Source organism: Talpa europaea, assembly GCF_964194135.1.
Source record: "Talpa europaea genome assembly, chromosome: 14".
NCBI classification, from domain to species: domain Eukaryota; kingdom Metazoa; phylum Chordata; class Mammalia; order Eulipotyphla; family Talpidae; genus Talpa; species Talpa europaea.
In genome coordinates, this window is record NC_140082.1 from 41568490 (window position 1) to 41596100 (window position 27611).

At 36.0% G+C, this 27611-nt stretch overlaps 1 protein-coding gene across 1 annotated transcript in view; it reads right to left on the reverse strand.

Annotated features, from left to right (window-relative positions):
- KIF5B (kinesin family member 5B) overlaps positions 1–26927 on the reverse strand; it is a gene marked incomplete at both ends in the record, with an annotated part of 38118 nt that extends 11191 nt beyond the window's left edge. Inside the window, 15 exons of the mRNA XM_084253528.1 lie at positions 1347–1490; positions 3098–3304; positions 4979–5047; positions 5838–6031; positions 6480–6628; positions 7256–7401; positions 7693–7797; positions 9285–9409; positions 9563–9650; positions 9742–9797; positions 10330–10378; positions 10784–10888; positions 11713–11786; positions 18400–18487; positions 26802–26927. Of these exons, the coding sequence (XP_084109654.1) occupies positions 1347–1490; positions 3098–3304; positions 4979–5047; positions 5838–6031; positions 6480–6628; positions 7256–7401; positions 7693–7797; positions 9285–9409; positions 9563–9650; positions 9742–9797; positions 10330–10378; positions 10784–10888; positions 11713–11786; positions 18400–18487; positions 26802–26927 (1725 nt within the window). The remainder of the gene's footprint in view (positions 1–1346; positions 1491–3097; positions 3305–4978; positions 5048–5837; positions 6032–6479; positions 6629–7255; positions 7402–7692; positions 7798–9284; positions 9410–9562; positions 9651–9741; positions 9798–10329; positions 10379–10783; positions 10889–11712; positions 11787–18399; positions 18488–26801) is intronic.
- Between the last annotated feature and the right edge of the window lie 684 nt (positions 26928–27611).

Below are 27611 nucleotides of genomic sequence, written 5' to 3' on the forward strand. Positions count from 1 at the left end.
TTTGAAATTAAAAAGACACAATGCAACCTAGCACCATAAAAATCAAGTATTTTGGTGTAAATGTAACATGACACGTGCAAGATGTATACAAGATAATTAGAAAACACCGAGGTAAGAAATAAAAGGAAGAACTAAAATGAAATATTCCAAATTCATGGATAGGGAGATTGAATATAGTTAAGATGTCACTTCTTCCCAGTTTGATCTACAGATTTGATATAATCTCAACCAAAACCACAGCAATTATTTTGTGGACAATTTGTCAGACAAACTGATTCTAAAAATTTATATGAAAGGTAAAAGATCTAGCATAGCCAACACAATACTAAAGAACAAAGTCCAAGGACCATCACTAACCAACTTCAATATTTACTCTAAGACAGTAATTAACGACGGTGTAGTAGTGGCAAAAGAACATTCAAGTAAGTCATTAAAACAGAAAAGAGCCCAGAGGAGTACTGCATAATTATATTCAAGTGATCTCTGACAAAGAGTCAAACGTAAGGAAATGTAGATAGGTTCTTCAACAAATCATGCTGGAACAAAAGTGGTCCCTTCACATGTAAACCAGTAATTCTGATAGACTTTCTACCTTTCAGAAAAACTAAATCCAAGTGGATCACAAACCTCCATGAAAACATAAAACTAAAAAACTTACAGGAGCTAATACAGAAGAAAATATGTTATTCAATCTAGGATAACATGTCACCTAATCTAGTTGACCTTGTGCTTGGTGTTTTCAAATAGAATGCCAAAAATACAACCCTTGAAAGAAAAAATTGTAAGTTGAACTTTGTCAAAATTAAAAATTTCTGCTCTGCAAAGATGTTATGAGAATGAAAAAGTAAATTACAGACTGGGCAAAATATTTTCAAAAGACATAGCTGATAAAGAGTTGGTAAATGGTAAATCCAAGGTTAATATTCTACTTTGTTTGAAATATTTCATAATGAAATTTTAAAAGAATGAATTAGCAGAGCTCATCTTTTACCTTTTCAAACATTTAAAGCAACCACAGCCAATCTTCAACCAAACTAATCTTCACTATTGTTCCAGTTATAAACTTTTATGTATAGTAATTCATTAACGCAATTGCTAAATAAATTGTAAAAGGACAGAACAAGCCATGGGGTCTAAATACATGCTATTTACTGACTATACATACTTGAAGGTCCCTTATTTCTTTCTCTTTTATCTATTTACAATGAAGTTAAAACATGTACTACATATGGCTGTTGCAGAGATGAGAGAATATATATGAAAAGAGCTTTGTAAAAAACCAGAACTAAACAAAAGTATGAGTTTTGTACAAATAATTATACTTAGTATTTGATTATAATATTTACCTTCACATCATTATTTCCTACTGCAATTCCTATTTCTGCAAGGTCTTTCAGTAAAGATGCCATCATCTCAGCCGCTCGTTTTTTCTGGTGGTTGGTCATTTCCTTAAGCTTCTGAAGCTCAGCATCTATACTTGCTAAAGTTGCCTAAGAGAACCAAAAACAAAAAGCAAAGTTAAGTCTATTAAATAAAAGATGAATTCAAATATTCACAGGTATTTCAAGTTTTCACCCAGCACTCACAAATCCATTATTTTTCTAATTTCATTTACTTGAACTAGCAACTGAGTGGACTAGCAATTATTATGAGTTAATGATGAGTTTAAATATTGTAATTATAAAATTCCAATAGTTGGTTACTAATAACAAAGTCACCACAGTTTTGAAAACTCAAATCCAATAAACTATTTATTATGGCACAAATCAGATCCTGTATTTGAATACAATTTTTAGACACTATCTTTTAGTAAAGATTTTTTTTGGTCATTTCTTTAACTTTCTGAGCATCAGTAAAGTGTGTTCACCCAGTTTAATATATAATACCAGCAATCTTTCAAATCTCAAATGTAATATGCTTCTACCATAAATGACTAGTTAGACATTTTCTCTATGAAAATGTAATACTGTAAGCATATAAACACATATGGAACACTAGGGTTTCTAATTCCTATTATCAATATAGTGCTGATAGATTTCAGCTTCAAAAACTGGAGCACAGAAACAACTGTCTTAAAAACCAAAATGAGTGACAAAGTACCAACTGAAAGCTTGAAGAGTATAAGAAACTCCTAATGTTCTTCCAATCATCTAATAGGCCTGCTAATAATGCAGCTTGTTATGCGTTATAAAGATGTCTTGATCTCTATGATATTAAGTCATAACTTCAAGCTAAATTTGGAAATTGGAAAAGGGAAAATTAACTTTTCATTAGGGCACAAAATCTTCTTAAAATGCTATTTTATCTATTTTTATTAAATAGGTGAACACTGAAATAAGCACTGAGCATTGATCCCGAGTCCAGCTACAGATACTGAATTCTAAACAAGAAGCTAGTAAAAACAGGATGATGCTGAATGCATCAGTAAAAATCAGTTTTGTACTATTTCTGGCATCATCTTTGAAAGATGGCTATCCCTCCTTGTAACCATGACAGAAAACTTGTAACAAACAGAAACCCTCATTTACTGAGGAATCACAAGAAAGATCCTACTACATTGTTTAGGTATCATTCCAGGTACTGGGAATAAAACAGAACAAAATATAAGTTATATGAATGTACATACCCATATGATTTTCTCTATTTTTATGTGCACATTTCTTAATCTGTACTTTGAATAACCACTAAAAACTTTACTGAGCAGCTAGAATCTAATTTTTCCCTTTAAAGTTATAATAGGGCCTCCCCTGGTGGCACAGTGGTTGAGCGCTGGGCTGCAAGGCTGCCTGCAGCCTCTGCAGCGCCGGTTCATTCCCCGGCTGCCGGCGAGGGTCACACAAAAAAAAAAAAAGTTATAATAATATGAGGAATAGCCAACATGTCTTAAAACAGCATTTTATTACATAATAGATCTTTAAGATCTAAAAAGATAACCCTCTACCTTTAAGGCTTCATATGTAGGAGGAGATGAAGTTGAGACTTGAACTCTTGAACAACTATTATCAATTTTACGTTTATATAGCAATCAGCAGCTTGGGTAATTTTTCAATTATGAATACTTGTATTAAAGAATTAAGAAAACAAAACTATATCTTACTGATTTCTGATTCAGTTCATCACTAAGCAATTCATATTCTTTAGTTTTGTCTTCAACTTCCTGAGACTTCTGATCATAATTGACAGCAAGTTCCTCTAAGGCTTGTAAAACTTCTTTTACTTCTTCTTTAGAAGCATCATTTTCTGCTTGAAGGCGATTCAGCTCAGCTTGCATATTATCTTGATCCCTTCTGGTAGATGCCAGAAGCTACATGAAAAAGTGGAGTTACTAAATTTTTACCAAAAGTACACAGGTTAAAAAAAATGTATTTGTCCCACATTGTTAAGTACAAAGGGAGTGAAAAGTAGACATTCGTTAAGTGTGGCAACATTCATTCAATAGATTTACTCAATGTCTAATATGTACAAGTGAGACTAAAAATGTGGGAGACCGGAAGGAAATCCAATACCGTGCCCATGAAAAGCTTAGTAGAAGAAAAGACATGTATGTAATTAAAAGTAATACAAGAAAGAATGTGAGAGCTAAAGAGGAGGGACAAGAAAACAGATAAAATGCTTGGTAAGTATTTGAAAAGAGGGGCTATTTCTGTAGGGTATTCACGAAGAATGTGGCGGCAACAGGAAGATTTTAGTCATGTGGAAATCAGTGTAAAAGAAAGAAAAAGGTGTAATGGATTCATGAACAGTGTGCATAGAAAAAAGATATTAGTAAACATCTATAAGATTTGCTCAAAAGTTCTGTTTCCTGGGCAACAAGGGATGGCATCTAACCTGTGCCTCAGTAAAATCTGGAATCAGCATATAAAATTGAACATCAGACTACTTGGCAGGATATTACCATCCAAGATCAGTGGCTTTTAGTTGAGGCATTTGAAAACTTTTGTGATTAAAAATAAAGAAGCAGAATACTAATGTAACTTAGAAGTAGGGGTTAGAGGTATAGCTCAGGGGTAGAGCATTTGACTGCAGAGGTACTAACTAATAAGACAAAATATAATGAACAATCATGCACATCACTAGTGCTCCCTTGAGAAACAATGCTATAGTTAAATATAAAAATGATCTGATCAGGATCTGTTTGACAGATGGTGGCTCTCTCATTGAAGTTGTACAGTCTTGGCCTCCCAACACCTACAGCAAACCTTAAGTTAACATTTAAGAAATATCATCATGCTGTGCCAAGTGAAGTAAAATGAGAGTTGAAATTAAGTGACAAATCAGAGAAGAGAAATTTAGAAGAACTAAGATGAAGATATAGATGACAGACATGAATAAATTAGATGAAGATAGAAATGGTGAAGTAAAAAATAATTTCATTAATATTTTATTCTCACAATGAGTCTTACGTAAAATTATGCAATTATCAATAACAAAGTCAATGGGATTCAAAAATATTCTTTAATAGTCCCTTTATAACCTGTATTTCTGTTGAAGTGAATGAGCAAGAATAAAACATTTTTACATTTCTTCCTTCATTTTGTGTGTAAATACTTTCACTGAGAGGAAGTATTATAGTGACTTCAGTCTAATAAGTCTTTCTCAAGGATCAGTAAGAAGTCTTGAGAAAAATTAAACAAAACTACTATAATTCAAAGCCAGCAAAGTAGAAGACAGTTAAAGAAAATCAAATAATGTTTTTAAAGAACTGTTTTATATTTAAAAAATAAATACCACAAAAAGTTCTACCTTCCAGTTAGAACTCAAACTGAAAGCAAAAACCCTTAAGAAGTCAACCTTTGCTTCAATCCTATTATGTAGAGATCTCAACAGGGTATCTAGATTGAAACATGCACACATTCAAAAGAATTTAAAATGTACTACTAGTATATTCTGAGTTCTGTAGAACTCATTTTTTATGTTTAAAGGATAATTACAAGCTACGAAGTTTTTCTGGAAGCAATATTGAGGGCATTCAGCTTACCTCTTCCTGATCTAACATTTGTGTCTTCAATTTCTCTACCAGCTGACTCTGTTGATTAATTTCTTCATCCTAGAATTTTAAAGAAACAAATTGAGAGTAACGCAAAACCTGGTTTCAACTGTTTTCTAAAACAAATTTTAAGATGAAATATTTCAAAACCATTTCTCCAAATTCAAAGTTTGTTTTAAACTCAATAATTCTGACTGGATGGAATTACAAGAAGAGGAGCTTATGTTTATGAAAGCTATTCATTAAACAACTTAATGAATGTTAAAATTAACATGTTTAAAGATGCTACTGAAAATAATATCCATGCATCCACTTTGAACCTGCCCTCTGGTTAAAAGTATGCAAAACATACCACCTAAAATTGAAACAAAAACAGAACTAGAATCATGTTCTTAGTTTCTTTATATTCTTATTTCCCTTCCTCTTTTCATAATTTGCTATTTTTTATAATACTAAATGATATAATTAAAACAGGAAAATATTTCCATTTTATTTTGTTTCCTCTAATCTCTTATACGAGCTTTCTTTACAGTCCTCCAAGCCCTGATTCTAAGAGGTCATTTTGCTAAGTTTCTCAAATGATCTAATGACTCATTTCCTTTAGGAATTTTCTTTAAGTTTAAAAAGTGGGGGGGGGGGAAGGGGGGGGGAAGCTATGCTTCATACATAGGTTTCTACAAAGAAACCAAAATTATGATACCATATCTTCTGTTAATACAGTGATTTTTAAAAGGCTAACAGATTTCAAAGAAATGTACATAGGCAATGAGGACACCCTAGTATTAAAATTAGAAAATAAAAACACCCATGTTAATATTTCAAAATGAAAGAGAATATGACCAATATTTACTTTGTCATCAAGTTGTTTGTACAATTTAGCAATTTCTTCTTCACACTTTCTTCTTTCAGCATCAGTAAAGTTTCCAGTAACTCCAATTGTAGCTGCTGGTTTATCATTGGTAACAGTAATATCTTTATCCACTGCAAAAGCTTCCAAGTTGGCTTTCTCTTTGTCAAACTGTTCATCAATAGGCACTGTCTCCCCTAAAATAACAGAATGAATAATAATTTCAGGAAAAAAAAAAACAAAAACAGAATCATTAATAATCAAGAGTATTACTAACTTCAATTTTATTCTCTTTCAGGAGTTCTTACTTTCTTATCCCTGAGAATTGAAACATTTGAATAATCTTTGACTCTTCCCATCACCTAAATTCAGTCATCAAATTTTATAATTTTTGCTGCTTTCATCCTGATCTAGACACTTTGCCATCTTGTGACTTCTATAGCTTCCCAGTTGTCCTCTGTGCCATATTTATTATTTCAGATAAATTCAGAATTTAAGGTAAAAGACTTTATTTCTATATGATGATCCCAAATGTTTAAAAAGTAGAAATGGATATACTTTGTAACTTTCATTTATAGTCTTATCAGATTTGATAGTTGAGTTGTTATTCAGCAATCTCAAAATGACATATCCTTCAATAATTACCATTACGCCATCTGTTGAGTTCATTTTCAAGCCACTGAATAGTGTTCCGCAAGGTCTTATTTTTTTCTTTTTCTCTTTCATACTTCTTTTTCCACTGTTCTGCAGTTAACTCAACATTGACACAAACTGTATTCTTAATTGTTTTGGCCCTAAGAGAGTAATTGGGGGAAAAAAGGAATGTGACTAAAATTGCTTAACTTATTTTTGTCCATTATATCTTTGACTAATTACTGAGATTTGCAATTAGAATAGTACATATTCGCAATCCAACCAAATTTGGGTTAGCCTAACATCTGCAAATAGCTTTTTAAAAAAAGTAAATCAAAAACTTGATGAGAACAAAGAACGATGGCCTACATTTCCAATTCGTTTGTAAGGTTGAATTAGAAATTATTGTTGATCAAGTCATCCTTACTGATTTTCCTAAGGTAAGCATTCATGTAGATTATCTGAACCTATTGCATAGGCCAACAGGTTGAAAACAGGATTATATTTGTAATCTGTCAGGCTTTTACTTTACTAATTCAAAGGCTTATTTCTTTTAATGCTGAATTAAAATTTCTAATATACAAAAGTTAATATGTGACTTTAACATGTACTAAAACTTAATTCACACAAAAAAAATGAACCTTGCTTGTATCATGTGTCTCAATTTAAAAAGTTGTAACTAGCACATACTAACAAATGCACTGATTTCACTAGTTATCTGACATTTTCCTAGATTTAACAAAGTATATATATATCTACACTTAGATTTTATTTTCTTTCCAACAAACCTTTGGCCAAACAGCAGTGTAGATTTTGTTTCAGATTCATTGTATGATGATGGAGAGCAGCAAATTACAATAGTGGTTCTACAGTTGCCACCTAATGAATCTTGAAGGATTCTTGTCATTTTACTATCTCGATATGGAACATACGTCTACATTCAAAAACAAAAACAAAAAAAGACTAATGGGTTTCAAAGTAACAAAATTTGTTAAATGTTACTTTAAACAAACTGAGATTTAATAAATAAATCACGGATATAAAGTTGTTTTAGCTAGGAACTAGGATATAAATACCAAAAAACAAACGCAAAAAAACAAGTAATTCACACATATTGACTCCAAGACAGTCAATCTTTTACTCAGTGACTCACACATACATACACATCTGTTTAAGTAGCTCTCCATATAACTACATCAGGAAAATAGAAGACATGTATACTCACACTACCCTCAGCCAAGGCAGATATTACATTCCCAAGGGCAGAGAGTGATTTGTTGATGTTCTTAGCTTCATCTAGCACAGCACCTTCAGCTCCAGTTTTACTAACCTATGTAAGATTTCAAAGGAATGAACAAGTTTTATCTTTTTTTTTTTTTAGAAAATTTCTCAAAAGTTTATTTTCTTTGAATAGATATACATGAAGGTAAGTGCCTTTCTGTTAAAATGCCACTAAGATGAACTACCACTCAATTCTACATGTGTGCTTAAATAAAGATGACCTATTTACTGGTTTTATGTGATATAGTCATCTCAAAAGTTTAGAGGCTATCAATACTCAGCAAAAAGAAAGAAAATTAAATGCTTCAAAACTTCATTTGCTGGGGCCTTCCCAATAGTGTAGCAGGTTGAGCACAGCGCTGAGAAGCTGTCTGCAGCCTCTGCAGCGCAGGTTCGATTCCCAGCCAGCCAGGGAGATTCCCACATGGCCCGCCAGACCTCTCCTGCCTCGCCAGCTGCTCCCCTCAGCAGTGTTTCAGTCAGTCTGCCTGTTCTGCTCCCCGCTCTCTCTCTGGTGAATCTCTCACCCTTCCACACCTCTGACCTGTACCCCAGCTATTGCATAAATAAATAAAAATCTTAAAAAAAAAAAAAACTTCATTTGCTGAATGTTTAAGGTACCAGTATTTCTTGAACATTCCTAAGAAACAGATCTAGTGCTAGTCATTTGACAAAAATGCGATTAAGGAGATACCAAATTTTATTTTTAGTTTGTGCTCTTGAAAATAACTAATTCCACATTTTACTAATTTTTAGTCCCCTTAACTACATTAGAAATGAATTTTTTAAAATTTGCTAAAGCATAATATTGATGCAGTCAGAAAACAGACCTAGTTTATATACATGAATTTCTTTAAAAAAGAAAAATGTAAACGTTAAAGATAAAAAGTATTTATTTATTTGCAATGTTGGCTGAAGAAATGACCTCTCGAAGTTCACAAAATTAAACAGGGTTTGAAAGATGTGTGTTAAGACTTTTGAGTAGGAGGGTATGGGTATGTTCTTTTAACCATAAGACACAAAGAACAAAAAATGCTAATTCCCGTCCAGTGGCAACAGAGGTCAATATTAAAACATTTTAACTTATTCTGACTTTGACATAAACGAGACTCAGATTACAGAGGACTGTATAATAAACAATCATCCAAAGGAAAGAAATAAACACAATCAAACCAGCAAAGAGTAATGGGCAATTACCAGTTTTCACAGGGAGCTCACTGCCAATATGGCTAAAGTAATTACCAAAAATTAGAAAAGGATATCTAATGAAATCCATAATGACATATGCTGAACAACTTCTCAGTAAGAAAAACAAAAAAACGCCCCAAAACATTAAGTCAATGGAAATAATGGACTTTGGCTCAAATGGTGGTAATTTGGAATTTCTGTAATTATAAACTGGAGTCAATGTTTGTAACCAAAAAGTATTACCAAACCCAGTTTATTAAAACTTTTCAACACAACGGATGTGTTAAGTCCAAATTCAAGCTACTATGCTTATAAAAATACTAAGATATCAAAGTATAAAGATTTTACCTTTTCACTACCAGCTAAGTCAACCAGATAAAGTTTTCCACTGAGTTTTTGTTCCGTTTGTGTGTTCTCTTGCTTTACATTAATAAGAAATATACTGTGACTCCTAGAGCTGTGTTCATTCATATCTGCAATGAAATTACACAAACTATAAATAAGCATGGCTTTCCCTAATAGTTTGTAGAGCATAATTTTACACAAGACAAAAATTACAATTAATCAACTTGATAAAAGGTATTTTAAAACCTTTTTTACCTTGTGTTAATAAATATTTTACTTACTTGTAACTGCTACATGTCTGTTGGATTTTCCTTCATCTATGGTATCCATAACTTCATCTGGACTACAAACAAAACGCTCTGTACACCCCTGTGAAATAATTTTAAAAGAATGTCAATTACTTTTAAGGTACTTAAAAATAGCTTTGCAAAACAATCATTCTATATTATTTCATAAATACCTTTACATAGGGAACTCGGTTTTTATCTTCATGAACTGAAAGGTTGGTTTTTGAAACTGAAAAAGGAAAAATAGTAACATTAGAAACATTTTCCTGAACTCTAACGCTGATGATGAAATAGCTAATTCAATTGTTTCTTTCCCTGACAGCCTAACAATAATGGTAAACTTTCAAAAATATGAAATCATTATTAAAGCAAGATTCTATAGAAATAGGAAATTTAAATGTAGAAATATAAAATACAGAATACAGAACCTACATTTTGGAAATAAGTCAGAGTGGTTCAATGGTTTGCCAAGGACAAAATATCTGACAGCTAACAGAAAACCAGCACACAGACCTGGGTTCTCCAACTCCAGTCCAATGCTCTAATTACTATTTAAGAAGTATTCATAAACATGTACCTTTAAAAAAGTCATTCAATGTAGTAAAAGGCATTTAACTAAAACTTGAAAAGAATTTCTAAATGTTTCTAACAATTTAAGTCAATTTCACATAGATTACTAAGAAATAATGGTCTCATATCTGCTACTCAAAAAAAAAAAAACCTTGCTTTTGAAAATGATAAAAGAAAAATAATTCACTTACCATCTAATAGGTCCCTTATCTTATCCAAATATATTTCAAAATATGAAACCTAAAGAACAAAGAAATAAAAAGATGAATGAATTAAAATTAGAAATAGGCACCATTTAGGCAGGAGGACAGAGCTATTAACAACTCAGTCATATTTCATATTCTAAATAAACCACTTAATTAAAAAGCAATTTCAAACCTTCATTTAAAATGAATTAGACTAGTCATAGTAATAACCTTAAATTCTCTAGTAAAACTGTCTAATTTTACAGATAAGGCAGCTAAGCAAAATAGACTTGTTAAAGAAGGCTAAGCAAAAACTAACTTAAAGCCATCTAACTGATTTTTCAGCTACAAGTGTCCATAATTTTTAAAATATATTAAAAAAGGAAGACAACATTTATTATTTTGGGGAAAAGAATTATTCTAGATATAAAATACAGTTTTTTCCCCCAAGGATTTTTACCTTAATATGAAATTCCAAATTTTCATCCATGGAGTAAATATAATTAAAAATATCTTGCACTATCCTTGGAATAATTCCCATGCCTTCTGGATCATGAAGTTTACCCTAAAACAAAAATAAAGTCAGACTTCTTAAACAATAAAGTATGAACTAAAAACAAAAACTTTCAATCAATAATTTAGTCAATATAAGATAGAAATTGCAATTGTTGCCATTTTTTGGTGAAAATAGCTCTATAAATAACTAAAAACATAATGCAATTATTATCTCCTTTTCTAAATTACACATACTGTAAGTCAACCTGAGTTACCAACTGATCTTAGTTTCTTATTAATTATTAGATTTATATTATCCACTCTTCTAAATGAAATATTCTAGGAGAAAGTTTTAGTTCATTTTCCTATAAATCTATATTGTTCCAACCATTTTGAGTCAACTTTATGCAAATGTCAAGACTGTCCCTGTTCTCTATGACTTTATGAAAACCAGTAATACGAATTACACTAAAATAAGCAGTCATTTACTCAACAGTATGATGAAATAAACAATAAAAGCAGATCACAGAAAACTTTTGTTTTCTAGAAGCAAAGATTAAGCAGCTCTATTATTAATAGCAGCACTGATAATTTTGGAGACATTCCTTCTTATCAAAGAGTGACTGGTATTTGGGACCAAGTAGAGAAGGAAAAAATTAATTGCTCTGAATAGAATTGAAAACACATAAACATTCAAAATTTCCATTATTCCTGTTTAATTGTAAAATGTTTCCAATTCTGTGGTTTGCTAACTGATGACACAAAGCTAGATATGATTTCAAATAATGTAATTTCACTAATCAAACTCACACAATGAAACAATTTCACAAATAATGAATGGCTGTATTGTCTATTACTGAAAACTATATCCAAGCACAGATTATAAAATGTTACCTCCATTGTGTGCGTCTTCCCAGAAGATGTTTGTCCATACGCAAATATTGTCCCGTTGTATCCCTCAAGTACATCTATAGGAAAAGAAGATATTTATGCTTCAAGGGATTTTTTTTTTCCTTAAGCAAGATTCAGATGAAATTATCTAAGAATGTCAGAAAACATTCTAAAAAAATTCACACACATATTAACCCTGTTGCTTATGTATGCATAATCAACTGCATATTTGTGGGAAGAATTGCGAGGACTCAGATTTTCTTTACACTACATCAAAGCCTGCATTAAAATCAAAGTTTAGTGCGTGAAGGATTTATAAAGACATTAAAGAAAATAAAAATATATTTAATACCAATTTTCTTAGTGATAATTCATCCACAGTTACACTCTCTCCAGCCCAGATAACTTTCATGATCAACAAGAAACAAATTTTAAATTCTGTTCCTTAATACCATCTCTTATGTCAGTGTACATCTCAAAAGTTATTACATCGGTATTCCAAAGTTTTATGTGACTTAAAAGAAAAATAATGTTCTGCCAATCAAGTGAACTGCAGAATTTAATATACCAACCTATGACACCTATGCAAATAACATTAACTAGAATTCAATATATTCCAGTTTTGTTCCTATGAGGTAAAATTTACATATGATGAAATGTACATATCTTAAGATCTTCAAAAATATGCAACAGTGCCCATCAATTTGCAAATTCTGTCATCAGGTAAAACAGGCACTTTTTGACCTTGCTCTTTCTTTGCTTTGTCACAACATCTCCAACCATCCTTTGCCTCACATTACTTTTTTTATTGGTAAAAATGGTCAAATTTGACAATATGAAATGTTATAATTTTATATATATAATTTATATAACTTTTAAATCATACCATAATGTATCCAGTTCCCCAACATATAATACTCTTCTCACATGAGCATGCATTAGCACAAATCATCTCTCTGCCTAGAAGACACACCTCTCCTTCCTACTCTATGTTTAGCCTTCAAGATCGGCTCAGGCTTTACTTCTTCCTCCACCTTATCTCTATAACCCATCCACAAATAAATCTGGGTAAGAGTACAATCCTACGTTTTTACAGCATCTGCATTTACTCATACTTATCACTGTAAATTACAAATGTCAATTTACTTTTCTGCCTTTCTCACCAATCTATAAACTCCTTGAGACCAGGACTGTGTTTAATTTCTAGCCTAGTGCTTGACATTTAGAATTCTAATGCTTGTTGAATGATTATCATCATCACTAATACAACAGCATCTCTCTAAAGCCTCCCTTCTCTTTTTAAATATACTTTCGTTATTTTTGTGAGCAACAGGGAAAGGCAGCATATGGAGAAATACTACTTTTTCCCCCACACTTTGTAAATAAGAAAACCAGTAGCTAAGCATACCACCTTCTAACTTCTCTGCCCTTCACTTCCTCATCAGCAAAAATGTCTGCCTATAGAAAGGTTGTGAGAATTAGAAATCATTATATAAACTTATTATTGTTAACACTTAAGAGTGGACAGCATGCCAGGCTGTAACAACTGTTCATGTATTAATGCATTTAATTCTCACAAACCCTATGCAAGATACTATATTACCATTTTACAGTTGAGAAAACTAACTCAGAGAAGTTAAATAATTTGCCTATAGTTGCACAGCTATTAAGATGGATACAAATCCACGCAATCTTGGTTCCAAAAGTATGCTCTTTACTTCACTATATTCTCAAGGAACATAGGAATGAAAATAAGTATATGCACATAGTATCTGGAAAAACGAAGGATGGATACAGTGGTAGACAGTCCAGGTCCAGAAGCTATGGTGGGAAATTGGGGAGAATCTATGAAGGCTTGGTTCATAGCAAGTACTGAATAAAGGGTAACTACTTCATAAAGAAGAAATAAACTTGCAGATAATTCAGAATTCAAAAGAGAATTCAAATGGATAAGGCTTGTTCAAAAGAAAAACTCTAATAAATCTATAAAAAAAGAAAGGTAGTAAATAGCCTTACACATTATGAAATGTGTAGGAAATTTATTAAACAATGAAACCCACTAGACTGCCAGGGCCAGGGAGTAGTAGCTGCTTTCAGATTATTCCTAACAGCTTGCTCATCAAACCCATATCACAGAAGAAATTATCAGCTTGACCCATGATTGTTCTGATCCTTCTCTACCAAGAATTTTTAACAATGGCTTTCCATCTACTCTGTTGGCCACTGAATTGTCTTAAGTCCAATCTACCATGTACTTAATTGGTTTCTAGTCTTCACACCTCACTTGGAACCCACCATTGACTCTCTTCCCCTGTTCCTTAAATCTCTGTATGTATTGGTAACACTGCCACATTCATATCCTTGATTAGGACAAGTTCTACTACCTACAATATCCCAGCTACCCAAAAAGGTACAGGGCATTTAGATAAAGATTAAAGGAAAAAGTGAGGGGTCTCTCAGGTGGCACAAGGGGTTAAGTCTCAGCACAATGAAGCTATCCACAGCCACTGTAGCCATTGCAGCACAAGTTCAATTCCCAACCAGGGAGCTAACCCACATGGCACAGCAGACCTCTCCCGTCTCACCTGCTGCTCCCCTCAGCAGTATATTTCAGTCGATCCGCCTGCTCTGCTCCCCACTCTGTCTCTGGTGAATCCTCTCACCCCCCACACCTCTGGCCTATACCCCAGTTTTTGGATGCATAAATAAAATAAATCTTAAAAAAAAAAGGGAAAAAGTAATAGCCAGGTGAAAATTTTCCAATATATTTAATAAATTACAAAGCTGGCATAGAAATGGGAAATACATAGGGCCTCCCCTGGTGGCACAGGTGGTTGAGCACCTCACTGTGAAGCTGTTCGCAGCCTCTGCAGTGCCGGTTCAATCCCGGCCGGACGGCGAATGTCCCACTTGGTGTGGCAGACCTCTCCTGTCGCACCCACTGTTCCCCTCAGCAGTGTATTATTTCATCAGTCTGCCTGTCCTGTTCCCCGCTCTGTCTCTGGTGAATCCTCTTACCCTCCCACGCATCTGGCCTGTACCCAGATTCTTGTATAAAATAAATAATCTTAAAAAAAGAAAAAAAAAAAAAGGGAAATACATAATGACAGAAAGCTTCTATTATAACAAATACTTGAACTTTTAATTTTGTAGAGTGAAAATATCTTGGGCTATGAGGAATCCCAAACACAACTAAGGTTGAATAAAATTAAGAAAATAATTTTCTCTCTCAGAAAATGGAAGAAACAATTAGTAGTTCACAACTACTGTGTGCTTACTTTGTACCAGGCCCTGGGTGAAATACATTTTCATGGATCTATAGTAAAAAAAATCCTCACAGCCCCTTATTCTGAAGAAGAGGAAATGGAACTTAGAAGGGTAGATAACTTGCCAAAAGTTACAAGCTAGAATACGGCAGACCCTGGATTCTAATCCAGGTTTATTTAATTCTAAAGCCTGTGCAACACAACTTGCAAAGAATGAAATTGCTATTCAGAACTCAGTTCTGAACTGTAAAAAAGAAGCAAAATTTTGAAAAACAAAAAGAAGTTTCAGCAAAAGAATGACATTATATTAGAATTTTAAACAGTAATAAAACAAAACAAACATTAGTAGAAACATGTACCCTTCAGGGAAATAAATTTCTAAGAAAGGTGGATATGAGATTTATTCTGAAAAGCCCCTATATCTGAGGATGTACAAAAGAGATAAACTTTTCTGTAACAATAAAAGAAAGGCAGGAGTCCAGGAAAAGTGAGTCTTATAAAACAAAAACAAAACTAAAAAGCCTTTAAAATATACAGAAAAACAAGTCAATGAGTAGACCTGTACTCCCTAGACTAGAAGACAAAATATTAACAGATACTCCTTTCATTACCATTGCCTACATGATCCTCAAAACGGAACACAGAATAAACACTATTGAAAAAGACTTTAAGGTTCAGGTAAGACAGACAGCTGAGGAGTGGTCTGAAAAACATCCATGTTTCTAGTTATTTAAGATAATTACATTTTACAGATAAAAGCTTCCCAGCTACTAGGGTAAATTTCAAAAGCCACAGAGAATGAAGGTATGACTAAACTTGTCATTATACTCATTTTCGAAAAGGGAAAAATGACAGGATTCTGAGAACTACAGATAAGTATACCACCATTTCACGTAGGAAAAGCTACAACTGAACTAATCTCATTTTCTGTTTGGGAGGGTCACTTAACTGGTATTTGGGGACATATCAGTCATGTTCCATGCTTTCATAAAAGGATTCCAAGTTTTTCATCATACTTTTGTAGACATGTTGACTAAGAACTAGACAACTGTGTAAGTAAAAGTATCTGAAGTTGGCTGAATACCCACTGTGATTTAATTAACTACCAACAACCTTGCTCAGTTTTTAGAAGAAAAGACTAAGGATCATGGCCCAGTAAGCCTTTTACCAATGACTAAGAGCAGTACTTTTCAAACTTTAACGTCATTAAAAACAAACAAACAAACCCTTCAATGTCCTCACCTTCCCAAATATACTAATAGCCAAGATCTCTATGTAAGGTTAACTATAAAAATAAAACCCAAAATATGATCAAGAGTTAAAATGAACAAAATGAAATTCGCACTTTAAAGGCTTGCACTCAAGATAAAAACTCTTGATATTCAAGTGTGGATTAGGGTTTAATATTGACTGCACCAGATGTGAAAAAGATCTACACATTTGAATTGTTCATTAGTTCATGAATAATGTATTTAAAAAACTAATGTAATCTTAAACTGCACTGATATCAAAAGTATATCACAACTAAAAAGTGTAATAAAATTGTTCATGAGGGCCTCCCCTGGTGGTGCAGCAGTTGAGCGCTGGGCTGTGAAGTTTCCCACAGCCTCTGCAGCGCCAGTACGATCCCCGGCCGCAGGCGAGGGTCCCACATAGCAGGACATACTTCAGACCTCTCCTGCCGCGCCCGCTGCTCCCCTCAGCAGTGTATTTCATCGGTCTGCCTGTTCTGCTCCCCACTCTGGCTCTGGTGAATTCTCTCACCCTCCCGCGCTTCTGAGAGTACCCAGTGCTTGTATAAATAAATAAATCTTAAAAAAAAAAAAAATTGTTCATGAACAATCATTCAGAAAACTATTTGATGTTTACAACAAAAGATGACAAGGCCTGTTCCTCTTTGCTGCAATCATTAACAGAACCACAAGCTTATTCTCCCTCACTTTATCAAGATTTCAGCATCTAATCCAATGTCTATCAGTAACATACCTTATATTCTTTTTAATGGTTTCAATATCCATGTAGTTAGATCACCTCATTAAAATACCCTGGCATCTGAGATCCTTAACACAATTTTCTCCATGATCTTGACCTTTACTCTTTATAAGATGCCAACTACATAGTTAGACTTTAGACCTTTTCAATACTAACAGCACTGCCTCCATAATCTTAATGTTTAAGTATCCATCTATTAGACCTGATAGTGTCCTGACCCCAACAAACCACTGACTCCACTGAGACTACAATACACTAATCTTAGCATTTTTTTCACTGTCCTTCAATCCCCCACCATTCTCCCATCTACCTTAAGATTCCATGGCTCACCATTATCACCACTCATAACTACCTGAATTCTCTTGTCCTTTCCCTCTTTTGTAGTCTCTGGCAAAACCCCAAATTGGGTAATTTCAATACTTCTAGGAGCTAGTCTCAAGTGGGTCCGAAATCTGCCTGGCAATACCGCCATTTTCCTTAATCCAGTCACCTCTACGCTACTGATAGAGGTTTTCAAACCCTTTCCTAGAACCTCCTCTGCCATTCTTACTCTCTGTGGTGATTTTGCTTCCTTAATGCACAGACAAGTCAGAATTAAAGAGAACATCTACATTTTCCCACCATCACATTAATAAACCTACTTCTGTCCATAAACTCCACCTTTTCTCCTGTTACTGGTGAGTTTTCTGTGTTCTTCCATAGAAGGAGCACTTTTTAACAATTAGAGGTGTCACAAAACAGAATAAATCATATCACGAAATAATGATTATTTAACTGTAAGATCCCTTTGATAAAAGGATTTCTATAGCAACTGAAAGTAAATCTAGATAATCACTTAACTGTATGCATTCTATGATTTTAGAAAATATAAAACTGAAAGCTATCCCTTTCAGTTTTCTATAATCAATAATCTATGATTTTAGAAAATGTAAAACTGAAACTATAAATTAATGGTATTAACTGGAACACACATACTTTTCTCACCCATGATAACCTATGCTAAATTCCTCAATGGTTTCTCTGATGACTACAAGATAAGTCTCTGGGGAAGAAATTGCAATTAGAAGACTGATGGACTGCAATTTTCAATCACTTTTTTTTGTTTTCATTCTCATGCTGCTGTATTTACAGAATTGCTACTTAGAAACTCTTCTGGGAATATCTAATAGAAATTCCATCTTCAAGAACAAGTGTATAACACTAAGTCTTATAACAAGTTCACTAGATTCTGGATATGTTAGGTCAAGGAATTTGATAAAGGTATGTTTCCTAATTATATTTGACCATTTATTATTTGAACAACTTCTTTCTGCAATAAACTAAACACAAAAGGGCATTAAAATGAAAAAGAGAAACAGGAGATAAATGGCAAAGATCTGAAACATAATTTCATTTATTTATTGAGATAACTTAGCAGGTTAGATATATTTACCTTTAACAATCTTCTTTGCACAGTCATTATACACCTGCTCTTGAGATGTGTTTGACTGGAACACCCGATCAAATGCATAAGGCTTGGACTGAAAAACAAAAACAAAGGTTTCAGCTACAAAAATGAATGGTGAATCAACATTCTTAAGCTCCTTTAAAGATGCCATCAATTATTTAACCTTCAAAACAGGATACCTTCTGTGCATTAATACATGTCACAAAATCTTTGTGGAATGGAACTTAGGGATCACCAAAAACAAATCCATCACAATAAATTCCACAAAACCAAAAACGTCTGCTTTAGGCTTTGTTGTATTTCCAGGGCTTAGCAAAGTATTCAGCACTACTATGGTAGACACTCAAATATTGCTGTGTAAATTTTTATTAATTCAATGAGTGTCTACTCTGGCATAATATCTAATACCAGTATTATCTTGCAGATAAGGAAACTAGAATACTTCAGTATTCTAGTTACCAAAGTTGATAATGACAAAATTAAAATTCAAATCCAAATCTCCTATGTTTCAGTTCAGGGTTCTTTTCACCATTCTATTCAGTTTTTTTTTTACTTTACTGCAACAGCTTTTCACCATTCATGTCAATGAACAAATATTTACAAACTGTGAGACACCATGCTAGAATGATGACCAAAATTCACTCTGCTTGAGTGAGGCAAAAGTAACAGTGGGGCAGACATACAAATAATTAAATGACTCATGCAACTAAGTACTATGAGAGCACTTAGCAGAACTTGAATCTGGGGGTAGGCATAAATATATCAAGGAAACACTCTAGAAATGGTGTTTAAGAACTGAAGAGTAAGTAGCACATAGCTCCCTGTTGCTCTTTTCAATATTAGTCATAGGGAGTGTAAGCTATGGGGAAGTAGTCTGAGCATTAAGAATAGGATTCTTAAAGATCCTAAGACAGAAAAGTAGCTCCATAGCTTCAAGAAACCAAAGAAAGTTGTTTGAAATGTAAGGAGCAGAAGTTAAATGCAAATATCAATTAAAGTGAAAAAGGCAAATTTTTAGTGTTATTTTGAAAATAGTTTTGACCTTGTGGACTTCCAGAAAGGATCTTGGGGACTCCATCCTGGGGATGCATTTAGAGAACTGACGATGTAATATGAGAAACAGGGGCATAGAAGGAAAAAAATATCAAGAGTACAATGTCTATGTAAAAATCAAGGGAAAATTTTTTCAAGGAAGGAGTAACCATGTCAAACAGAGCTGTGAGGTTAATACAAAACTGAAAAGTACCCATCCAGTGACAAAGATCAGATTGGAATGGTTGGAAAAAAAAAAATGACAAAACAGAAAATTTTGCTATGGGTCTAAAATTTTTTTCTAAGAAAGATCTTTTTTTAAAGAGGGACAAAACAAGCTTAAGCTAGTTTAAGTGTTGGCAGGAATAATCTAGCACTAGTAGGGGGAAAGTCAGCATCTAAGAGGGTCAAGGGGATTCTGGGTATTCGCAAGTGTCAGCCTGTTCTCTAGTCTCTTTTATTTTTAAATTTACTTAATTAATTAATTTATTTATTGTGGGATCCTCACTGGCGGCCGGGGAACGAACTGGTGCTAAAGAGGCCGCGGGCAGCCTCGCAGGCCAGCACTCAACTGTCATGCCACCCTCTAGTCTCTTTTAAATGAAAGGAAAGCAGGTATTACAACAAAAGCAATTTGGACCCCAGAAAAAATTTCTTAACATTATAGAACACTACCTAGGTCTTAGTTATAAAAGGTCTTTTTAGCAGGGGGATCGAACTCCAGCTTCTGTACGCATAAATAAATAAATGTTTAAAAAATAAAAAAAAAAAGATCTTTTCAGAAACTATACCCCACAATCTCCCTTCCCAAACCTGAGATAACAAGAAAACACGCCAAAAGGGTTATCTAAAGCCATCCCCAATTCTCCTTTACCTAGCCACCTTCCTCTAACATAGGTTGGAAAACTATCCGATCTTTCCAACTAGTGGCTGCATGACCCAGTTCTGGATACTAAGTGGTGGTCTACTGGAAAGTCTCCAAAGAGGATTTTTGTTTTCCTGATAAAAGAGACCACCTCAGCTAAAGCTGCCCTTTCTCCTTTCTGGAATGAATATCTGAGGCTATAGCATCCTTTTTGCAAACATGACAAATATAATGATGAAATTTAATAGTTAGGATGACAGAGGGTAACAGAGCCTGGGTTCTTAAAGTAGCAGCAGTAAAGGTCTATCTCCAGGGGCCTCCGGTGAGGCAAGGGGTTGAGTCTTAGCACTATCAAGTTATCCGCAGCCACTGCAGCACTAGTTTGATCTCCAGCAAGGGAGCTAGTTCACATGGAGCAGCAGACCTCTCCTGTCTCGCCTACTGCTCCTCTCAGCAGTGTATTTCAGTTGATCTTCCTGATCTGCTCCCTAGTCTGGCCTGCATGCCAGCTCTTGTACCCATAAATATATCAATCTTAAAAAAAAAAAAAAAGGCCTATCTCCAGACTTTTGTTGCATGAGAAATATAAACCTCTTATTTATTTAATCTACAATTAGTTGCTTTCCCTTTCAGCTAAAAGCATTCCTAAAAATATATACTGTGCGGCTTTCCTGGTGGCACAAGATGTTAAGAAGCAGCACTATATCCCTGGCCAGAGAAGTGACCCACATGGCACAGCAGACCTCTCCTGCCTCGCCCGCTGTTCCCCTCAGCAGTGTACTTCAGTAGATCTGCCGGTTCTGTTCCCTACTCTGTCTCTGGTAAATGGTAAATCCTCTCACCCCCCGCATCTCTGGCCTGCACTCCAGCTCTTGCATGCATAAATAAAAAATATTTTTAAAAAATACTGTTAATGACCTCACTTTGGTGTCAACTGAAAGTATGCATGTAATTGTCTATTATTCTTTGAATAGATATACATGAAGTTAAGTGTCTTTCTGTTAAGATGCCACTAAGATGAACTACCACTCAATTCTACAATGTGCTTAAATAAAGATGACCTATTATTTTACTGGTTTTATGTGATATATTCATAATAAACAATTTAGAAAATAAATACAAGCACCAAAATAACAACTATCACCAACAGATAAACCATGCCAATACTTTTTCTATGCAAGATAAAGTACTTTTCTCTTACTTACCCAATAAACATTGATTTTGGATGTATAAAATATCAGTCAGTGATAGATGAGCAGCACAATTTAGTAATATTCAATTAATCCAGATTGTATAGCTCAAATAATAAGAGAATAAAGCTGAGTAGGGTCTTGAACACCCAGTTAAGAAGCTGTATACTAGAGTCTAATATAAGTGATCAAGTCATGTTAACTGAATTTAAGTGGACAAAGCTTCTAGCCTTAGAGAATTCACAATTTGGCAGAGTCAAGGAGAGGTCACAACTAGTCAAAAGCTAAACAATCCTACCTTCCCTTACAAGAAACAAGAAACGGCACAGCAAAGGCAAACTACCACTATAACTTTACTGGGTAACAACAAATTATGAAGACAAGTGAATCCCTTCAAAACAACATAAATACTAAAAATCTTATCAAAATAAAAAATAGAACACACCCTGCCGAGTTTTTTTTTTTTTAAGATTTATTTATTTACACATACATGAACCGGGGTACAGGCCAGATGCGCAGGAGGGTGAGAGGATTCACCAGAGACAGAGCGGTGAAATATACTACTGAGGGGAGTAGCAGGCGAGACAGGAGGGGTCTGCTGTCCCATGTGGGATTCTCGCCAGCTGGGATCGAACCGGCACAGCAGAAGCTGTGGACAGCTTCACAGTGTGGCGCTCAACCGCCTGCACCACCAGGGTAGGCCCCCACACTGCCAAGTTTTAAATCACATCCCCACTTTTACATCAATAAAAAAAAATTGAAAATATTTGTCTCACTAAGTGAGACATCAAAATAAAGGGTAACAGTGCTCAGAAGCCCTTTATACAGCTGTTTATAATAGCATTACTCCACAGCAAACAGGCAAACTACCATTACAATCTTATTAAGTAACAACAAACAATTATTATGCTGAGAATGAGCAATTATTTTAGAATTTATATCATTATCAAATAAAAAATTAACTTGCACTTAGCATTAACTTGATTCATTTTAGTCTTGATACTAAATTATAATTTTTATTAAGGCAAATGCTTTGATCAGAGATCTGGCAGTGATGAAGTTACTAAGTAACCACGGCTTTCTGGGACGAAAAACTAGTATTATAGAATGTAAAAAATATTTCTAAGGGTCTTGAAACGTACATTATGTAGCCTTTATTTGTACAGATCTTCAGATTTCAATTTTGCAAACTCAAAGTCACAAGATACATTCACATCTAATTCAGGCTTTGAGGGGCAAAACCAAACAGGAGGAACAAGTTTATCTGAATTGTAGCCATACCTCAGATTTCTTAAGTGAAACGGTTCTTGTTTGAGTTTGTACAGAGGTTTAAGATCCAAATTTGGTTATGAGGGACAGACACCCTTGTAGGAGGGATATGCCTGTCTCTGGAATTCTAAACTGTGTTCTTTATATCTTATTAGGTTTTCCTTAGTTTGACACTGACTGTGTGCTAACACCCAATTAGAAAGGTATGTGATGGTTGCTCCTTTTTAAAAATCTCAATCTTGGGCCTCCCTGGTGGCACAAGGGGCTAAGATGTAACCTATGAAGCTATCCCAACCTATGACGCTATCGGCAGCCACTGCAGCACAAGTTCAATCCCCACCCAGGGAGTGACCCACATGGCACAGCAGACCTCTCCTGACTCGCCCGCTGCTCCCCTCAGCAGTGTATTTCAGTACATATGTTTGTTCTGTTCCCCACTCTGTCTCTGGTGAGTCCTCTCACCCCCCACGCCTCTGGCTTGTACCCCAGTTCTTGTATGCATAAATAAATACATCTTTAAAAAAAATTTCAATCTTAAGGTAATCAGAATCAAATCATCATTCACTTGAAAAGGCCAGTGTTGTGCTATGGGCAAGAGGAACTTGGCAAAATGATCTAAGTAGGTTTATTCTCAAATTTCAATGAAATAAGTACAACAGCTTGCTTTTGGTTCTGGCAACCTCTATGGTATACCCTATAAGGAATGATGATTAGTTACAACAATGTTTAGTAAAGACATAACACTTGGAAGGTACCTATTTTATGATATATAAATAGCTACAAAAGTAATTTTGTCAATTGATTTTTTTTCTGATGTCTTCTGCAGGGTCATTTGACTACATACTTTTTCATGGATAACAAGTTCTCTTATTTAAAGCAAATAGATTCTGTGGGCCTTCCTGGGCACAGGGGTTAAGACTCAGCACTATGAAGCTATCAGCTGCGCAGCCACTGCAGCAGGAGTTTGATCCCTGAGCAGGGAGCTGACCCACATGGCACAGCAGACCTCTCCTATCTGGTCTGCTGCTCCCCTCAGCAGTGTATTTCAGTAGATCTGCCTGTTCTGCCCTACTCTGTCTCTGGTGAATCCTCTCATCTCCACGGATCTCTGGCCCACACCCCAGCTCTTATATGCATAAATGAATAAATCTTAAAAAAAAAAAAGCAAATAGATTCTATTTGTATAATTTAAGTGTTTTCATAAAATACTCATTTTTCACTCAATATGTAAATTACCAAACAAAACCAACTGTATAAAAGGCTGCAAAACGCGCAGAGAAACACTGTAAGACTTGCCTGCCATGGGGGTCACATTATACTAAAATCACTGACTATATGAGTAATAAGGAAAGTCTGGACAAAGGATTGAAAACTGAACTTAACAGTTCAGTTAAGTTGTGGTGATGGTGCATGGGTGCCTTGGGGAAGGAAATTCTATGGGGACTCAATTTATGGGGGTGGGGGGAAGCAAATATTGTCTAAAAAATGATAAATGTTAAAATAAAAAAAGAAAACTGAACTTAGATGAAAATAAAAATGCTTAAAAATTACTTGAAAAATGAAACCTCAAAAAAATGAATAACATATACTATATGTGAGAAATTTATTTAAAAATGAACTCAACATATCGATTTCCATTTCTTAAGGTTGCATCACTTAGCTGTAATCCATTTTTGCTTATATCCTGAAAATAAACTGGTAAAGTTCAACTAAATGTTCATTACTATTCAAAACTCAATCACCTATTCATTATTCCTAGTATTGTCAATTAACTTACTTATGTACATCACTAAGGAAACTTACACAAGGAAATTATACAACCACTGAATTTCTTTTCTTTTCTTTTCTTTTTTAAAGATTTATTTATTTATTCATATAAGCACTGGGTACAGTCAGAAGCGCGGGAGGGTGAGAGAATTCACCCGAGCCAGAGCGGAGAGCAGAACAGGCAGAGTGACGAAGTACACTGCTGAGGGGAGCAGCGGGCGGCAGGAGAGGTCTGCGTGCCATGTGGGACCCTTGCCCGGTGGCCGGGGATCCAACCAGCGCAGCTTCGCACCCAGCACTCAACTGCTGCGCCACCTGGGGAGGCCCTAACCACTGAATTTCTTTATAGTAACTTAACACAAAGGAAAAAACCTAGAATACATTTGTGCTTCCTGTGGCAATTATTTTTTAATTTTAGTTCTTACCCCACATTTGATATCATATTGGGGCTGCATTTGTGAACCTAGCCTTAATACATTTTGTGAACCTTAAGTTCTAGCATTACAACAAATAAATTTTAGTGAGTGATACTTAAAGACTTGTGCAAACACACACAAAGTATCTAGGGAAGTAATACATTCTTCATCCAAGTCTAAAAGGAAAAGTTTTGATGTGTCAACCAGTGTTGAAGCTGAGTAATCACAAAAACTATGAGAAACTAGTGGCCTCATGTTTGCCAACTAACAATCCAAGCCTTGCAAATTTCCTCAGGTTTCATGTAAAATATTTCATTGTAAAGGAAAAGGATGACTACTTCTGTGCTTAACTTCTCCACCTTCCCATGTCACTTACAGCAGAGTTTATCTCACCAACATTAGTAACAAAGAATCAGCCTCACAAGAGTGACATGTTTGCCAAAAGCCTAAGAAATGTGGAGCCATGATATTCATTTTCTAAACTATGGAACCATCTGCATGAAAACTCTGAACAAGTTTAATACTGTCTTACAGGCCAATGCTTTTAATCATCAATGTCCCATCTGCTCTAACCTCTTTGTCGAACTTGCAAACTAAACTGCCCAAATATGTTAAATATGGAAAGTCATCAGAGAAAAAGTTAACCTTAAATTTTTTTACTATGACAGCAATGCAGAAAAAGTTCTGCCACATGGCATTACCAAGAAAGATGAAGTTATTTTTTAGGCACAATTCCCGGCTTTGTATACATAGCTTACCCATTTTAATCTCCCTGGCTTGGAAAAACTATTTACAGAGAGCTTTCAATATCAGAGACCAGACCTCAAAAAAAAAAAAAAAAAATTAATTTTACATACTGGTCTCCTTGACACTCATCAGCCAACTAGTTATGTAATTCTTTACCACAAAGGAACAATATCTCACAATTCTTGGGATCATCAAAACAATTTCCTTCAGGACAGATCCCAACTGTAGAAGTAGGAGCTAATACCAACAAAAAATATAGTTCACGCATCAAATTTTATCTTTACAAGTTCACTTTTGCAATATTTTGACATACACACAAAAAGTCCTAGACTCTGTCCTAGACTGTAACCCCCTAAAATCCATTAAGAGTGAGATTATGGCTCTTTCTAAGCACTTACTTGATTCAGTGTGAATTGGCTTGATCTGCTAGATTAAAAAAAAGGACCACTCCAATTTCAAAAGAAAACATTTCTTTTTATAGTTCTCGATTCGCTATTCGTAATTGTAAAACATAAAAATTCACCACTCAAAAAAGTGGGAGGCACAGGTATTATTCATAGTTGTTCACTAGTTTTTCCTCCTATCAATACGTAGTAATTTTCTTTGAAAACCACGTCTCTCTTCCATTCCCAGTACCGTTAAGGCTGACCGCCTCACTCAATTTTCTTACAGAAACTTTTAACTTACATATTGAATGCATGGTAAATTTGGAGGCAGCCACAATACCAACAGCATCAGCAACCGTAACCTCACACACGCGTAAACAAACACAAGCAAACAAGCACTAAACTTGCTCCCCGGACAGTTCCTCCAGCGCCCCAGGTGGGGGAGTGTCCCAGACGGAGGCAGGCGCCTCCCGTCTCCCAGCAGTGAAAACCAGGGTGGGGGGGAATCCGGGAACACCCGGGGAGCCGCGCAGGCTCCCTCCTCCGGGTTATCCCAACAGACCAGCCTCTCCCGGCGGGTTGAGGCCAACACCGCTCCCTCTCAATTCTGCATCCCGCCACTTCCCTTAACTCCAGGCCCAGCCAGGCCCGAAGGAGCTGGTCAAGGGGGTGGGGGGCGGGGGCCGGGGGGGTGCACGGGGCGGGGGTCACTCACCGCGATCATGACCGTGTCTTCTCCCTGAAACTTGGCGACGTACTTGTCGCCGCGGTTCACCTCAGACTCATTGAGCGGTCTGAAGCGACACATCACTTTGATGTTGCACTCAGCAGGGTCCGCCATCTTCCTCGCTGCCGGGGCCGGAGGCCGGGAGCCACTCCCCGCCGCTTAGTCTGAGAGGAAGCGGGTGCGAGCCAAGGGCGTGGAGTCGCGCAGGCCTAGGGGGTCGGCAGTTGGCCGCGCTGAGCTTCCCCGGCGACCGCGCGGGGGGACCCGGACTCGAAGCAGCGGCGCCGGCAGCCCTCGCCCTGAGCCTCACTTCCGCTCCATCATGGCAGCCATGGCGGCGGCGGCACCGGCGCCGGGGGAGCGTCCGCGGCTCCTCAAGCTTTCCCCCCACCGGCCTAGGCAAGCTGCGGGGGCAGAGGGCGGTCTGGACCCCGGTAAGGCGGCGCCCTCCTTCTTCCTCGGAGAGACTGGGCCGGGCCCACCGTCTGTCCGCCCAGCTGTGGGCTCCCCGAGGTGCCGGTGCCGCCCGAGCGCTCCTGAGGCCGCAGACGGGCAACTGGGCGGCGGGATGGGCGGTGCGGGAGGAGCGCGGCGCAGGCGCGGTGAACCCGGCGCCTGCGCGACCAATCCGCGCGTGCGGCCGCCGAGCCGGAGACGCTCCTCGCCCGCGGGTCGCAGGTTCAAGTCCTACTGGGCGCTCAGCGACGGGAGTAGTTCTGGACGCCGCGACCCTGCCAGCCACCGTCCTGCTTCAGAAATCCCCGAGAGCCAAGGCAGACGGGCTGCCTTAGTTGTATC